The 18,711-nt window shown below is 40.3% G+C and overlaps 2 protein-coding genes across 2 annotated transcripts; one reads left to right on the top strand and one right to left on the bottom strand.

Moving 5' to 3' along the window:
• Positions 1–12,208: 12,208 nt before the first annotated feature.
• Positions 12,209–13,699, bottom strand: LOC106871157 (CD63 antigen). Its single transcript, XM_014917467.3, has one exon. It carries the CDS (start codon positions 13,693–13,695, stop codon positions 12,928–12,930), a length of 768 nt encoding a protein of 255 aa, XP_014772953.2. The 5' UTR covers positions 13,696–13,699; the 3' UTR covers positions 12,209–12,927.
• A 3,344-nt stretch (positions 13,700–17,043) lies between these two features.
• LOC149137232 (CD63 antigen-like) lies at positions 17,044–18,461 on the top strand. Its single transcript, XM_089347652.1, has one exon. The coding sequence runs from the start codon at positions 17,050–17,052 to the stop codon at positions 17,815–17,817; it is 768 nt and encodes a 255-aa protein (XP_089203778.1). The 5' UTR covers positions 17,044–17,049; the 3' UTR covers positions 17,818–18,461.
• The last annotated feature ends 250 nt before the right edge of the window (positions 18,462–18,711 follow it).

The raw sequence follows: 18,711 nt of genomic DNA, 5'->3' as shown, positions 1-18,711 counted from the left end.
ATTCATCGACCGAGTGGGAAGCGAAGAAGATCGAAAGTTTAATTTTTGATAACATTTCTGATGTTTCAGAAAGTGAATTCCTTGCATTACCAAAAGTTAAGAGTATTTTTGTATTGTGTATTTCATTCGATTCTTATATATTTTATATAATTTTTATATTCGTATTTATGTAATATAACGTATTACTGACCCCAATCAGTTGTTTTGACCCATTATTTGTATAGCCTCCTGTGGGTAATAAAGGAATTGGTATTTCATCTACCGTTACGTTCTGAGTTTAAATTCTGCCGAGGTAGACTTTGTCTTTCATCCTTTCGGGGTCGATAAATTAAGTACCAGTTACGCACTGGGGTTGATGTAATCGACTTAATCCCTTTGTCCGTCCTTGTTTGTCCCCTCTATGTTTAGCCCCCTGTGGGCAATAAAGAAATTAATAATAGATTAAATGATGGGAAACAGCCTTGAACCAGAACTGAAACCGAATCACTTTTTCTAATCGCCCCGGTTAAGTCTTACTGTCATTACAATCATCATAAAAAATGTTAAGTTTCCAAACTAGCAAGAACCATACAAGAGAAATATATTCTTGGCAAGCGAAGCCTCAAAGTCAGTTTCAATTCTCAGCTTAATTTTACTTATGTTCTTTAATGGCTTCAAATTTTGGCAGAACAAAAGAGAAGTCAATTGCATCGATTCCAGGACTTGACTGGTACTTTCTTTATCAACCCACAAAAGAATGAAAATCAAAGTCGATCTCGGCGAAATTTGAACTCAGAACAGACGAAATGCCACTAAGTATTTTCTATGGCATGCTAACGATTCTGCCAGATCTCCGCTTTTACTGTAATTTGTCTGTAATTTCTTTGCTGACCTTTCTAACGACTAGAATTCTATACTCCAGATTAAGATAATATAGTATTTTACATTCCACGAACCTTTTTATCTTCATAAATGATTTTGTGAGTAAAATGTAAATACCAGGTTGGTGATTGGCGTGAATAAGACAGCCATAACCAATAATATGAAAGGGATTCAGGGGAACAAGTATACTGCTTCATCCGTCGTGCGGATTAACAAGGTACGTTCTCGGATCTTAGGTAGAGGGGGTCTGTACGAAAAGTATATTGCAGTCTTCACCCAAAGCCGGTACTACCAGTAAGAAGCCTCCAACTTGTTCTGGGAGGTCTGGGGTGGAAGCACAATGAATGCGTGTTCCGGTATCCCGAAGTAGGTCCAGAAGGCTTGGGAACTAGAATGTCACGTAACCCCCACGTGTAAAGAACAAGAAGTTGTGGAGGAGGTCAAATGTTACGGGTTAGATATAGTCATTGTCTGCTCTACAAGGTTCCGTATCTCTGGTACAGTAGATTTGGATGGAGGGTGAAAACTTTGCTATTCAGGTGTGGTGCCAACCATGTCTGCATAAGCGGGAGTGAGGATACTCTCCAGCAACGGGCTGTAAGAACGGGCTGTTATAGAGTGGATCCCACTAGGTTGTGAGGGCTTGCCTCCTGGAGCTTAGGTTAAACGATGGCCCGCAGTGGCTGTTGCAAATATATACTCCAAACAGCGAAGTTAAATACAAATCCCTCCTTGACGAGGTCACTGCAGCTTTAGATGTTGTTAAGACTGAGTCATTTGTCCAACAAGGACATTTCAATGCATATGTTGGCACCGATCACCAGACGTGAAAAGGGGTGAGTGGGGGGAATAGCGACCCTGAACTCAATGCAAATGGAGATGCCTTATTAGACTTCTGTGCTGGAAATGGGCTCTCCAGTATGAACACATTCTTCCGACACAGGGATATCCTTAAGTACACCGGGTATAGGGGTACCTTGAGGCAGAGGTCACTAATAGATTTTGTTATCGTCTCTGATTCTATGCTGGACGTTCGTCTCTAGAAGGGTGGAGCTATCAACTGATCATCACCCAACTGTCTGCAGCCCGAGACTATCTACAGCAGGGAGAATTCACAAAACTGCTAAGTCCAGTGTGACTAGCTGGATAAAGTGGGAAGCCCTGGAGGATGATGAGATTAGAAACAAATATGCTGACACTATTGCAGCCATATTCAGAGATCTTTCTAAACAAACTGAGAATGTCGAAACGGAGTGTAGACGGTTTTCCTCTTCAGCTGTAAAATGCTGTGGACGAAAGCGGCTCGGTGTGGCTCCAGGTGACAAAAGAACACCCTGGTTTAACTACGGAGTTAAAAATGCCCTCCGGGAAAAAAAAAGAAGGCTTACAAAGCTTGGATTGGAAACAAGTCTCTCTTTTTGCGCAGGCGGTACTCTGAAGCATGAAAAGTTGAAGCAGGGACACTAAAAACTTCCAAGGCTAAGTCATAGTGGGACTTTAGGAAGCTGGACATCGTAAAAATAAGCCATCTTCCACACCTGCCATTAAGAAACATGGCTGGGGTCTCTCTACGGAGAAGAGCATCCTTAGGAGGTGGAGAAAGTACTTTGCTCATCCCCTAAATTCGGTCATAATAAAAATATTCTGGTGGACACGAGGTACATCTAGGGGTAAAGTCTAACCTCACTGAGGCTGAAGTCAGAGAGGTGATTAAAGAGTTCAAATTTAGAAAGACCACTGCAGAGGATGAAATTCGGCCTAAGATGTTAAAAGCTTGAATAGAGAAGGCTGACTCTGGATGACTCGTGTCTGATAAGAATCTTGGGCCCCTGGAAAGAAATCAAAGTAATGGCAATTTGGGGTGATAATCCCAATTTTTTAAAAAGGAGGCAAGTAAGATTGATCTGATTATAGAAGAATCTCTTTGTTGAACCTCCCGGTAAAGTCCACTAGGAGTCTGGAAAAGTGAAATAGGAATATTGTCGAGCTTGATGAAGAATAGTGTAGCTTCCGTTCTGGACACAACACAACCAACCAGATATTCACTGTACTGCAGGTCTTTGAGAAATCGTGGGAATATTGCCAAGTAGTGTACACTTGCTTTGCACATGACCGCGAACCGTGGGACATGTTGTGGGTCGGTTTGTCGGAGTTTAGGACTAATGGACAACTTCTGGTTGCCGTGATATCCGTATACGAATTCCCAGATGTCTGTAAATTTCAAAAGCTTTCAACATAGCGGTTGAACCTTGGCAAGAGTGTGTATTGTTACTTCTCCTTTTCATAATTCTTATGAACTGGACTGACATGCACAGCCTTTGTGGAAGTGGTATCACAATCAATGATTGTAGGAGAGGTCGACTGATATTTGCAGATGACATGGTGCTACTTGACTCATTCGAAGGTGATCTCCAACATGCACTAATTGAATTTGCTGCCGAATGTTACAAGGAAAGGATGAGAATGAATATTACGCATTTCCTGTTTTTCTGAAGTTCGTTACTGATTCTCCAGCAACCAGAGAAAATCAAGAGGTCATCCACGGCCAACGAGTTCCATCAGCTGTTTACATGGATCAAAACAGGGGTAAATGACAACTCATGAGACAATAAACCAGTGATACAATAAAATCAACTTCGAAATACAATCCTCTCTATGCAGGAATCCAAGATTTTCAGTCTAACTTGACAACTCACATCACTTCCTTCTAACAAGCAAACTACACATCCTTTTAATCTTTGAGATACATTTCTATATCTTTAGCTGTCCTGTCTACACTTTGTAGTGTAACCCTTCTGTGCAGGTTACACTAATTTCTGTAACTTTACTCTAAAAGGTAGCGCTTTCCCACCATTTATCTCTCCCATCAGCATTTCAGTCACTCGTGCTCATATTCTCTCTACCTATTTCCCGAAATACTTTTACTAACTCTGCTATGGCCCATACCTTCTCCAATTAACATAAACTATTTAAAGTAGGGACTTTCATGTAATTAATCGAATTAAGGACTTTCATGTAAGGGCTCCTCTTGGTTTCCTATTCCTCGTACAATTCAGAATAGCAAACGATCTGGGATATGCATTAGTCTATCCCTAAACGTTTACTATTTGAATTGTCTTTCTTCTCCCTCCCAAATCTAGTCTTTACCCCGAGACTGCTGTCTCTGCAACAATTAGATCGTCCAATTACTGATTATAGTGGCAACATACTACTTACTACCGCACAACACCCTAACAAAAGTAATGTTATTGCACTTGAAATTAGCAAAGAATTCGACTGAGTCTGGTATTTGGAATCAACTAATTCTGCTAGTTTTATATCGGCAATTATCAGGAATTCCATTTGTACCTCGCCTCATTAGAGGCCGCTGAACGTTTGGCCGAAATCATATTTCTAGACACGGCTCTTCATTTCTCTTACACAATCAAAACCCACAACCCCACTAGGGATTTACCACGATAAAATGGCATTTGTATTTGGCTGTCACTTCGCACGAACTCGAAAATGCATGCCAAACCTTCGTTCAATCTCGCGTTACTGCTCCATACAATAGTCCCCATGTGCGAAAGCTCCTCAAGCTACTTCAACACAAGGTGATCCACCCCAGCAGCATACTCAAATAATGCAATTCTCATTATTCTCTATGATTCCTCATTGACAAATAGCTGGATTTGCGTTGAGTCAGATTTATTGAAAACTTCCTTGTCAATGTCATTCACCAGCGGTCTTACCTTCAAGAGTTTCATGGAAGCAACATTTTAAAGCAGTTGACGAGCAAAGCTTTCCACCGTGTCTGGAGCGAGAATTTTTATATTTGACTTGCTCGTTGTAGTTTCAATTCACCTCATTGGTCGAGTGTTATCTATTATATTGTACTGTTGTAACGTGTGTCAACGAGCCTTCTTTGAGAAATATTCTGTAATCTCTGGTGCACCAAGTTACGATAATGTTTCTCATACTCTTTTTTTTTCTGTACATAAACCATCTGCTTATAATCATTAGAATACACTCCTATGATTATAAAACCATTCACTCCTAGACCTTCCTAACATATGCATCAGTCACACCAAACCTTATTCAGACTAAAATCTCTTATCACCAGTGAGGAGATAAATGTTATTTGTCTGGAAACTGCAGCTGCTGCTGCTTATAGTTTCTTATAGAGCAGCGGTTCTTAACCTATGGGTCGTGACTCCTGGGTGGGTGTCGTTTGGGGGTTTCTCGGATTGAGTGTGTGGGAGCGGGGTCACGGAGTGTTTGGAAGAACGTAATTTATTTCATGTATGTGAAGTATTGCATTGCAGCTGCCAGCAGTGTCAGAACGTGCTTCTCTCCTTCTGTGACTCACATAGCGCTTTGCGTTCCGAGACAATTACAAAATTTATTATAGGTGTCACGATGATACGCTGGAGAGTCTCAGGGAGTAAGACGATGAAAAAGGTTGAGAAGCACAGAGTAAGAGAAAGTGAATGCTTTTAAGGAGAGAATCGCATCATGGTTTGTTTTTTAACCCTTATGTCGAGATAATTTTTCAAATATTTTCAATATTTCAGATTTATAATTTTTACCGTTCTTTAAAAACTTTTACTGCAACTAAAGAACATTTGCTTTTACATACTAACGATGCGATTTTCTTTTTACAGCTTTGTAGGTATGCTGCTTAATATCTATCTCTACAGCTCAATTGTCTTAAGGAAGTATTAATATTTTAAAAAATAACGTCTTAAAGATTAAATTAGCTGAAGGAAATTATAGACCATTTCCTTCCCCCACCTCATTTCCCTGTGCCAAAACTACTTCACAGATGTATAATTTCTTCGAATCAACATAAGTTCTGAACTGAAGCGTTAACTCTTGAGTTCAGTGTATACAATGATCTTTTGATTATCAGTGGCCATCCACCGAGTTGTGCTCAACTACTTATACCCTTCATAAAACGTTCTTGCTTAATCGATTCATTTGTCAACCAGTTCCTTATACGACCAAACATTCACGATTTTCTCGTCCACTATTAACTTTAACAGCCCGAACTGAACACCAAAATTTTGTCCTTATTACTCTTAACCAAATGAAGCTACAAGCACTCAATCTCGTTTTAGACTATTTGATGTTATATCAAGAATCGTATAACCCATTTGTTGTGTGAATAAAGTTTGAAATTGCATGCGTGCACGAGATCAAAATCGATTAAAACAGTTTTGTTATATTCCCAACTGAGTTAATGTTTTCAGTCGACCAAACTGTAAAAGTTACTCTTGTTATAATAACCGAAAAGTGATGGAAAACAAATTTGTGAGTTTGGAATCAAAATCCAGATTGTGAAAGGCTAAGTGGAAACTGAATACATTTCTTGTACAAGGACTAATAAAAATGGAAGGTAGGAAACTAAGAGAGTGATTTTAAGTTAACTTTCAGATCGTGTTTGAACCAAGTTCACGCTAAATAAGTCAAACATTTTAATTTTGTTAAGCTTATCTTCAGAGAAATCTTTTTAAATCCAGTCTGGTATTAATGCCTACTGTGAACTAAATCTGTTGGCTGGTGACCAAAGCAGAGTTCATGAATATGGAGATTTACGTAGTTAAGAAAAAGTAACCCTGAAAATATGAGCTCACCCCAAACATTTAAAAACTAATTGAAGATCTTGTTCAAAACGGGGGCACCAGTTTTCATTTATGTTTTATGTAGTGTTTTTGGTACCGAAAGACTTTCAAACTTCGTATACTTATCTATTTTGTGTTATAGAACAGAAAAAAAAAATTGTATTCGGATTTATTTCATGTAAAAAATTGTCTTATTTCGATAATTTCAACCAATCACTGACAAGTATTCAGCTGTTTACACTTACTCCATTGGCACTTTAAGCGGTGTAAAGCGTATTTAATCTCCATTACTTCTGACATTTTGCAGAGCCAACACACTTCACCAGCATTTCGCTCGGGTGTTCGGGGAGAGCGGTCCGCTTGAGCGCGGGGAGCCCTTAAGGGATTTCCTAGCTGGCGGACCTCGACTCTCGGCGCGTGAGACGGAATGCTGTGAGGGCCCGATCACTCCCGCGGAGGTCAGAGAGGTGCTGGCCGGATGCGTCGCGGAAAAGGCTCCGGGACTGGATGGTCTGCCCTATGAGTTCTATCGTTTAATGCCGGACTTGTTTGGGGAGGTCCTCGCAGGCGTCTATACAAACTGGCAGCAGAATGGGAGGATTCCCAGTTCTGTAAGCCGGGGAGTTGTGACGCTGATCCAGAAAGACCCAAGCAAGGGGGATAGCATTAGTAATTACAGGCCCATAACTCTACTAAACGTAGAGTTAAAGATTTTGGCCAAGGTGTTAGCTAAAAGGTTGACGGCTGTCGCGGAGAAGCTTGTCGGGAAGGCACAAACCTGTGCAATCCCAGGCAGGTCGATCGAGGACAACCTTCACCTTCTTCGCTACACCTTAGACAGGGTTGGGAAATTAACCGGTAAAGGAGGGGCATTGGTCCACTTAGACCAAAGTAAAGCTTTCGATAGGGTAGACCATCGGTACCTGGGGGCCGTCCTCGAAGCAGCTGGGCTGGGCCCAAGCTTTCGCGGGTGGATCTCCGCTATGTACAGCGGCATCAAGTCCACCGTCCAGATAAACGGTTACCTAACGGAGCCGTTTTCGATCATGCGGTCTGTTCGTCAGGGGTGTCCCCTATCCCCGGTCCTGTACGTCTTGGCCCTGGAGCCATTGTTGCGGAGGCTGGAGAAGTTGGGTGACATCCCTAATGAGATTGGATGCGGTAAGTTCACTTCTGCTTATGCGGACGACGTCACTCTCATCGTGTCTAAAGAAGCACAACTACCTCGCGTAGAAGAGGTTCTCCGAAGATACGAAGCGGTGGCAGGAGCAAAAGTTAACAAGGACAAGTCCATCGGTTTGCGCCTCGGCACCTGGAGGAACAAGCCGTTATCGTCCAGTGTCGTTGGACACTGGACAGATGGTCCTGTTAAGTTGCTTGGAGTCTGGTTTGGTTCAGACTCCCAGACGGAGAAGAATTGGAGCGAGGTAGTGAACAAGGTGGAGGCTATAGTTCGGAAGTGGTCCGAAAGGTTTCTGTCCTTGAAGGGTAGAGTGGAGGTGGTGCAGGTGTTTATAGCATCTGTAATCACCTACCGCCTGTCCGTTGTGCCTTGCCCCGATTGTTGGCTAAACAAGCTGGTAAGACTTCTCTTCCGCTTTTTGTGGGGGGGGGAAGCCACTTGTGAGGCGGCTCCGTATGCTGCCAGGAACCGCTAAAGGGTGGTTTGGGGATGTCCTGGCTAATGATGCGCAGACATGCGTTGAGGCTGAGACATCTCGGTGGTGCCACCTGGAGGGTGATAAGGTGTGGAGTCCGTTGGCGGAGGAGTTCTTGCCGCGACCGGCCTCGCTGGAAAGATTTAAACCCGGTCTCATTAAAAGACGTAATTTGACTTTATGGCACTCTGGTTTATCCACAAGACGGGCAAGGCTGGCTGCGGGAATACCACCTAGGTGTTCTACAGAGGGCTAGTGGAGTGCAAAAACGATGACGTCCTAGGAGAGGCTCTGGGGTTCGACGAGAACCAACTTACTGCACTGTTTAGTAAAACCTTCAAGTCGGAGTACATGGATAATTTCCAAATATCTGACTTGGCTGTGTTACAGTAATGCTCTACCTGTTCGCGAGAAGTTATCCAGGCACGGTTTAGCAGTGCCACCGACATGTCCAAGATGCGAGCGGGACAGTGAAACTGTTCTACACGCTTTTGTACATTGTCGGCAGCTCTCCAGCTTGATAATTTATGTAGAACACGTGTTGTCGCATCTGGGACGAGTACAGCTGTCGGCTGGGTCTATGATAAAGATGATACCGCCAACTGGACTCTCAAAGGAAGGTGAGGCTTGCTTTTTCTGTACGGTCACAGTATTGAAAGAGTGCATATGGAGGACAAGAATGGAAGGTTTGGGGACAGGGTCCTACATGTCCGGCCCTGGATTGCTGAATTACTTCAAATACCATCTGAAGAGCAAAATAGGGCTGGAAAAGAGAACCCTGTCAGCCAGAGTATATGAGCAGAGATGGAAGGAAGTGGTGAAAAAGGTGGGTGTAAGTCACCCAAACTAATCATCGAAAATAATAAAAGGCAAGCTGCTGGGCCTTATAGGCTGCCGGGTTGAAAAACCCAATCCTTCTGTTATTTTATATACGTGTTTAAGTTTATGCGTGTTTATGTGTAGGGATGGATATGTTTGTGTATGTATGTGTATGTATGTGTGGGTGTATATATATGTGTGTATGTGTGTATGTATGTATATACATATATATGTGTGTATGGATGTGTGTGTATACGCATATGTATGCTTGTATAATTGAAAGAGGAAAAAAAAAGTCAATGAACATATATTAAAACTATCGTAATTTTTTAAAAAATCAGAGAACTCGCACATTTTGTTCATTTGTTTGTCCTGTATTGTACCCATCTGTGTTTCGATCCTTCGTGATCATAATAAAAATATTCAGAGGCAACACACGTGTGTTCGTTTTCCCCAACCCTAATTGACTTGCTCCTTCCCTCAAAAACCATGCCTTGTGCCTATAATAGAAAGGTTTATTAGCTACTGCCAATATGCTTCAGCCATTTTTTGACAAGGAGATAATTTTATCACCGCCGAGAATCGTTTGTTTAGGTTGTCAGCACTTAATTCTCACGGCTGGATGGACGTCAGTCATTGGTTGAAATTACAGAAATACAACTTTAACATGAAATAACTTGCGATGTACGTTTTTTTGTTAAGAAGACTAAGATAAAAAGATGTTTTATATGACACATTCTACCAGTGTCCCAAGTTTCAAAGTGTTTCGTTAAGAAAATACTGGTGCCCCCGTTTTGAACAAGATCCTTAATTCAGTTCTATTTGGTAAGAAATATTTCAAATAAATGGAAACCAGTTTTTTTTTTCGAGTATTGTATAGAAAAAAAAAAATGGTTTAATAATTAGCTTGCAATTTCAAAAGAATATCATCAAGAAACGTCATGAAAAGAATTATGACTATTCTAACGAAATTAAACCCATAAAAAATAAAGATTTCTGTAAAACGTAATTTCGAATAGTAAACCTACACACAAACTTAAATTTCCTCCCCACTCACTGAATATGAAAGCTATGTAGTAAAATGCCTTGATTAGATCTGACAATAGAAATTTCACCGATAATCTGCAGATATCCAGAAACCAAATGCGTAGAAATTATCAGCTGATCAAGTGTAAGTTTCCTAAATAAAATGTCAAATGGGAGTGGTGACAAAGAAATTTAAGTTTGCGTTTCAGATTTATATGAAACTGTTCAGAAAATGCAGGATATCCTTATACATACATCTTGACAAGGATTTTTTTTTTTTTTTGTACATATAGTTTTATTTCACTTTATGCTATACTAGTCACCACTAAATTGGGAAGGATTTATTTCTAATATCTCAAACGAATTACTGCTTAAAATATCTTCGCAATCGTTCTATATGTAAATACTGCCTGATCAAGAGGTATTTGAGGTGGTGGCTTGATTGGACTAAGTCAGTTATTGTCACCGCTAACTATCAGATTCTAAACAAAAAAAGCACGACAGAAGCAATATTGATATTTGTCCCCACTTAGACGTGCATCTTTTTTAAATGGAACTATACTGCAGTAGACACCATGAGATAAACAGTGCAAAATGCACTCGTTTATATCGCTTGTGGAGGAGAGATCCTGCGAGCAATATAAACAATGCATTTTGCACAGTTTCTCTCATGGTGTCTACCACAGTATAGTTTGTTCTAACAGAAAATCTACGTTCAAGTGGGAATAAATATTTCCTCCCTGAAATAGGAGAAATACTTTGGATTCTTTAAAGACGTTCTTTGCGAGGTTCCATCTACTGCTGCAAATTAAAGATTTTCAACTTACTTTATATGAACGTAATTCACTAAGATAATTCATTTAAAGTTATTAGCTTCTTCCAGATACTTCCTTTTGCTTTTTTTTTTGTGGCAATAAGGGCGTAGATGCAATGCAACAATTATTCCAGTTATGCCATAGATATTTTCTATATCTCGGCTACTGTAGTCATCCTGTTATCCAAACAAATCCATCTAAATCTCTAGAAACTTTAACACGCTTTAAGCTGTTAGCAAGTAATCCAACAATAAAAAAATTAAAAAAGCTAGAAATTACATGAAACTGGTAATCTTTCGGAAGATTGTGCCATTCTGGCAAAAACCGACTCAGATGCATAGTGAATTTCGAGTTGGTACAGATCCCTTAATGAAGCCAAAATGATTACCGTTAGAAAAGTATTACGTTTCAGGTGTGCTGATGGCGGTAAAGCTGCTAATTCTTCGATTTTACAGATTGGAAAGTGAATAGAAATTTACGAAATATCAAAGTAGACACATGGAATTGAATTTAGACAGCGGAGCATGTGGGCACTTCCCTAAGTCCAAGTCGATAGCGGTCACAATAAGCAATCTTAATTTGAGAAAAAACATTTTCTAGCATAGTCGAGAAAATAATCTCGTCAAGCAGTAACATTTGCTATACAAACCATTGTGGACGGTTAATTCATACTTTGAAGCGAATTGAAATTTTTATAAAGCGATACACAAACTATTCATTTATATTTAGGCATGTCACTTCAACTGTTAATCTCTTCGACAAAAAGTGTCAATTAACACGTAAACTCTTATGCAACTGTTAGAGTTAATCTGAATTACAAAAAGGTACATCCATAATTATGCAAACAAATTTTCATAAATATTATGAAGCCAAAATTAGGCTAGATGCTTCTTGAAGGAGGGGACTAAACAGTTTCTAGCACTTAAGCTAATCAAAGACTTTAGCCATATAGGTTCGCACAAATTCTACAATTAAGTGTCCCGAGCATGACCGTCGTATATCTGGAACAACATTTTTTTTTTATCCCAAGATGGTAGGGTTGCAGTTCAGTGATTTTGACTGGCTCTTTAAATTTGAATGGAAGCATAAGGTGATTCACTTAATGTTTTTCCTCAAATATAAGAATCATCGATAAGCAAAATAAGTTACTAACTGACGAACATGGAAACAAAGCAACACATTTAAATATGGAATAAATTTTTAGCTTTAAAAGTTCATTATTAAAAGAAACCAAGTACAAAATTAAAAATCAAATGAACTGGAAAAGGAGTAAAAATTGTAATCAAGATAATTGAGACAGAGGAAATTGAAATTTGCCACTTAATTAGGTCCGTCGTATCTGATTTAGGCTCAGGTTAACAGACCGAGCAAACCATAGGAGTAGAGACCTTTCATCCGTGACTGTTCCAAGAATGCTGATTTGAGAGACATTTGGTTGCTACGTCCCCGGGTTACAACGATAAATTTCAATAAATAAAAACATTTCCAGAAATGACAAGACGCTTGTAAACTTCCAGTTGATTCTGAAATTCCGGCCGAGTGCAACAACCAATTAAATTTCGATTAGCTACAGGTCCATTATTGAATGCAAAGAATCATGTAATGCAGTAATATAAATTACATTTGAGTTTCCAATTCACTTACGGCAGTGACGCTTTTGGTAATTCTTTTCAATTATACCAGTTGAAGCAAATAGAAATTAGTCACAACAGAAATAAAATTTATACGGTAAATTAGGAACGAGTATGTATGCTCCTTACTTCATAATAGTCACAGAAAAACTTTTCAACGAAGATAAAGGACAGCCGGCAGATATTTATCGTAGTCAAAGTGATCCTCCTCAAGCAGGATGCAATAGTTGCCATTGCGGAAATAGGTTATATAAATAAATCATTGTGGGCGTTAGTCGTCACATCAGTACGATGCTTCAAGGTTCGTTCACATTTTAAAGCAAATTGAAATGTCTAGATGGATTCCCATTGCCCGGTTTCATTCTAAGATAAATTATTCATATTAGTAAAATGCGGAATGAAACAGCCTCACATAAACCGGTTATTTTCGTTGGAGCAGTATTTTAAAAATATAAGCGAGTAACAATATAAAGCAGTTATTAGAAGGAATTGTAAGTATTTCAAATACACCATTCTACAGTTTATCGTATTCTTCCAGCTTTTGTATTAAATATATAGGTATTGCTATCAAGAAAAGATGGAGAAAATTAGATAAGAGACCGTATATGGAAATTCCAAATTGGTAAAGGTTGGTAAAACTAACGTAACTTCTCAGACAGCCGTCGTTGTAATAATTGCTTTGGGCGATAGCTTGGAGACCGCAGCCTGGAGATTTATAAATGCAACACGAATCTGGGAGATTGTGGTCACCCAAAACTCTGAACCATTCACTCGACGAATAAATACCACAACAAATCATTTCGCGTTGTGTCGTGTTCCATGCAATTTGCGAAGTGGGATTCTTGAGATAATTCATTTGAGCCGATTTCATGCGCTTGTTAATTTCACCGTGTACGTAACCCTTCGCTCCGATACCGACCATACCAGTAAAAATTTGCACAATTGCTAGTATTAACACAAAATATGTCATAATAGATAAGCCCTTAGAGCTATTTAGTATTAACGATCCGATGCCAAACATTGCAAGAAGGAAGTAGAGGGTTCCCGAACACAGTAGCAGAATAGAAAAAAGCTGAAAATGGCCACCAAATACATTTATAGGTCCACCGTATTCCATCTGTATAACGACTCCAAATGCAATTGTGAAGACGGCACCGCATAACAATACACAACTAAGAACTCCAAAGCAACATCTCATGCCGTTTCTTGCCCACTGTTTCGCCGATTCTGCCGGGATAGTAGCCATTGCGTTTCTGCTTGCTGTGTGTCTCTGGCTTTTCATTAACAATTATTTATAAGTGTTTCAGTAGCGTATCTTTGTTTTGTTTGCCAGGAAATAATTTAAATATGAAAAGACTATCTGGCTGTCGAAAGCGGTGGTATTGAAAAGATGAAAATAAGATGAAATCTGGGATTAGTCTAATATATTGAAGAGGGCAATAAAGATACATTTGTTTTATTATTTCCCATAAAGGGTGAACAAAGAGGGGAGACAGCACAAACAAACTTTGGGGTCGACAAATGAGATATAAAAATTTTAATGGGTTATAAGATTAATCGAATGATTTTATTACTATCCATGAAGGACAAACACAGAGGGGACAGTACAATTTCTTTATTACCCAGAAGGGGCCAACATGGAGGGGACAGTACAATGTGATTTGGGGGTCATATAAAACGAAATGAAAAAAATTAAAATAATCATGAATTTATCGAATGGGACACAAAAGACAATAACAAACGTTAAGGACAGAATGAGGTTAAAAAGCCAGTCCGACCCCACGAGCTCTGCCTTTTTAACCAACACCTTGTATTTTTCTTTATATCATGTTCACGCAGGGTCTTTCACACCCAGCATCCGTGCAACACGCATCCATCGTTTTTTAAACACACTCTCAGACAGACATCTTCTTTCCAGCACCACTTTTCTTTTCAAGTGAAACTTAAAAAAGTTCACCAAAGAGGGTGGGGGGGGCAGATATGAAGTTGTCTGTCCTAATCCCTTTCATCCTTGTCTTCCAGATCGCCTCTTTCACCATTGCCACTACTACGAGAAAGCAATTCTTGCCTTCATCCGTGAGGAAATCCGGTGAGCTGATTTTTAAAATCGACTCAGCTGATAGCTGTACTCTTCTCTCGTCCGACAACAAGTGTTCTGCATAAACCCACACATCAGAAATATCAGGACACTGGACAATAGCGTGCAGGACGGTTTCCGCGTGCTGCCCTCATCTTGGACAGGCCGACGGCCCAGGCTGGCCGTGTCTGGTGAGTTTATCCCGAACCGGTAAAGCTCTTCTGTAACACTGCCAGGCCAAAGACTTTTGGAAGTTATCCAGTGTCTTCGGCTCGAAGGGCAATAAAGATACATTGCAGCAAAAATCGTTTTAATTTAACTTGTAAAACTTTATGCATATTCGGATTCTGTAAATATATTCCATTTGCATTTTTTAAATATAATACTCCGTTATCTTATCCAGCATGCTACCCCGTGTGTGCTCGCGTTTGCTTTTTGTACTGGTGTTCGTGTAGTGTTTGAATGTGTTGTGCTGCTCGGCAGCGGTTTTTGTAGTTGTGCTTTGTTTGTTTCTGCTTTCTCTTCTCGCGGAGGAGGGATGGCTTGGTGGAGGCATGTCTGTGGAAGACTGTAGCCGCTCAGACGTGTCGTCGGCGGAGGAGGACTTGCTGGAGGCTGTCCGGAGGATGGACGGTGGACTAAGCATGGAGAGGAGGAATTTTTGCCGACGTTGCGGAGTGTCAGGGGAGGGAAGTGGATATTGGGGAGTTTGGAGGGCAGTTTGCCGCTCTCAGTCCTCTGTAAGTGGGCAAAAAGCACCACCTCCCCACCTCTGATAGATGTGACCGCCTGCTCTCCCGCAGACACCGCGTCCCCGAACTCACCTCCACCACTCCAAACGTCGAACCTCCCGTGAGGCACACGATATCTTTCCAGATCGCCCCCCCCCCCCCCCGAGCTCCCTTCACCCGTTTCGCAGTCACAATATCAATCCTACCCTAGCCTATCGAACAGGTTCGGCATCTTACCGTCCTCTCCCCAACGCTGCCTCCTGTCTCTTGCGGGGGAGGGGGGAACAGCTCCACCTCAAAGCCATCCCGACTCACTAAATCTCTATGCCCTCCAAACTTCGCTCCCCTGACACTCCGCAACGTCGGCAAAAATTCCTCCTCTCCATGCTTAGTCCACCGTCCATCCTCCGGACAGCCTCCAGCAAGTCCTCCTCCGCCGACGACACGTCTGAGCGGCTACAGTCTTCCACAGACATGCCTCCACCAAGCCATCCCTCCTCCGCGAGAAGAGAAAGCAGAAACAAACAAAGCACAACTACAAAAACCGCTGCCGAGCAGCACAACACATTCAAACACTACACGAACACCAGTACAAAAAGCAAACGCGAGCACACACGGGGTAGCATGCTGGATAAGATAACGGAGTATTATATTTAAAAAATGCAAATGGAATATATTTACAGAATCCGAATATGCATAAAGTTTTACAAGTTAAATTAAAACGATTTTTGCTGCAATGTATCTTTATTGCCCTTCGAGCCGAAGACACTGGATAACTTCCAAAAGTCTTTGGCCTGGCAGTGTTACAGAAGAGCTTTACCGGTTCGGGATAAACTCACCAGACACGGCCAGCCTGGGCCGTCGGCCTGTCCAAGATGAGGGCAGCACGCGGAAACCGTCCTGCACGCTATTGTCCAGTGTCCTGATATTTCTGATGTGTGGGTTTATGCAGAACACTTGTTGTCGGACGAGAGAAGAGTACAGCTATCAGCTGAGTCGATTTTAAAAATCAGCTCACCGGATTTCCTCACGGATGAAGGCAAGAATTGCTTTCTCGTAGTAGTGGCAATGGTGAAAGAGGCGATCTGGAAGACAAGGATGAAAGGGATTAGGACAGACAACTTCATATCTGCCCCCCCCCCCACCCTCTTTGGTGAACTTTTTTAAGTTTCACTTGAAAAGAAAAGTGGTGCTGGAAAGAAGATGTCTGTCTGAGAGTGTGTTTAAAAAACGATGGATGCGTGTTGCACGGATGCTTGGTGTGAAAGACCCTGCGTGAACATGATATAAAGAAAAATACAAGGTGTTGGTTAAAAAGGCAGAGCTCGTGGGGTCGGACTGGCTTTTTAACCTCATTCTGTCCTTAACGTTTGTTATTGTCTTTTGTGTCCCATTCGATAAATTCATGATTATTTTAATTTTTTTCATTTCGTTTTATATGACCCCCAAATCACATTGTACTGTCCCCTCCATGTTGGCCCCTTCTGGGTAATAAAGAAATTGTACTGTCCCCTCTGTGTTTGTCCTTCATGGATAGTAATAAAATCATTCGATTAATCTTATAACCCATTTAAATTTTTATATCTCATTTGTCGACCCCAAAGTTTGTTTGTGCTGTCTCCCCTCTTTGTTCACCCTTTATGGGAAATAATAAAACAAATGTATCTTTATTGCCCTCTTCAATATATTAGACTAATCCCAGATTTCATCTTATTTTCATCTTTTCAATACCACCGCTTTCGACAGCCAGATAGTCTTTTCATATTTAAATTATTTCCTGGCAAACAAAACAAAGATACGCTACTGAAACACTTATAAATAATTGTTAATGAAAAGCCAGAGACACACAGCAAGTAGTAACGTAATGGCTACTATCCCTGCAGAATCGGTGAAACAGTGGACAAGAAACGGCATGAGATGTTGCTTTGGAGTTCTTAGTTGTGTATTGTTATGCGGTGCCGTCTTCACAATTGCATTTGGAGTCGTTATACAGATGGAATACGGTGGACCTATAAATACATTTGGTGGCCATTTTCAGCTTTTTTCTATTCTGCTGCTGTGTTCGGGAACCCTCTACTTCCTTCTTGCAATGTTTGGCATCGGATCGTTAATACTAAATAGCTCTAAGGGCTTATCTATTATGACATATTTTGTGTTAATACTAGCAATTGTGCAAATTTTTACTGGTATGGTCGGTATCGGAGCGAAGGGTTACGTACACGGTGAAATTAACAAGCGCATGAAATCGGCTCAAATGAATTATCTCAAGAATCCCACTTCGCAAATTGCATGGAACACGACACAACGCGAAATGATTTGTTGTGGTATTTATTCGTCGAGTGAATGGTTCAGAGTTTTGGGTGACCACAATCTCCCAGATTCGTGTTGCATTTATAAATCTCCAGGCTGCGGTCTCCAAGCTATCGCCCAAAGCAATTATTACAACGACGGCTGTCTGAGAAGTTACGTTAGTTTTACCAACCTTTACCAATTTGGAATTTCCATATACTGTCTCTTATCTAATTTTCTCCATCTTTTCTTGATAGCAATACCTATATATTTAATTCAAAAGCTGGAAGAATACGATAAACTGTAGAATGGTGTATTTGAAATACTTACAATTCCTTCTAATAACTGCTTTATATTGTTACTCGCTTATATTTTTAAAATACTGCTCCAACGAAAATAACCGGTTTATGTGAGGCTGTTTCATTCCGCTTTTTACTAATATGAATAATTTATCTTAGAATGAAACCGGGCAATGGGAATCCATCTAGACATTTAAATTTGCTTTAAAATGTGAACGAACCTTGAAGCATCGTACTGATGTGACGACTTTGACTACGATAAATATCTCCCGGCTGTCCTTTATCTTCGTTGAAAAGTTTTTCTGTGACTATTATGAAGTACGGAGCATACATACTCGTTCCTAATTTACCGTATAAATTTTATTTCTGTTGTGTCTAATTTTTATTTGCTTCAACTGGTATAATTGAAAAGAATTACCAAAAGCGTCACTGCCGTAAGTGAATTGGAAACTCAAATGTAATTTATATTACTGCATTACATGATTCTTTGCATTCAATAATGGACCTGTAGCTAATCGAAATTTAATTGGTTGTTGCACTCGGCCGGAATTTCAGAATCAACTGAAAGTTTACAAGTGTCTTGTCATTTCTGGAAATGTTTTTATTTATTGAAATTTATCGTTGTAACCCGGGGACGAAGCAACCAAATGTCTCTCAAATCAGCATTCTTGAAACGGTCAGTGATGAAAGGTCTCTACTCCTATGGTTTACTCGGTCTGTTTACCTGAGCCTAAATCATATGCGACGGACCTAATTAAGTTGGCAAATTTCAATTTCCTCTGTCTCAATTATCTTGATTACAATTTTTACTCATTTGATTTTTAATTTTGTACTTGGTTTCTTTTAATAAATAATTTTTAAAGCTAAAAATTTATTCCATATTTAAATGTGTTGCTTTGTTT

This window comes from Octopus bimaculoides, chromosome 2 (genome assembly GCF_046866305.1).
Source record: "Octopus bimaculoides isolate indiv1 chromosome 2, ASM4686630v1, whole genome shotgun sequence".
NCBI lineage: Eukaryota > Metazoa > Mollusca > Cephalopoda > Octopoda > Octopodidae > Octopus > Octopus bimaculoides.
Note: the sequence above shows the minus strand (reverse complement) of the source record. Positions and strands in the feature narration are given on the sequence as shown.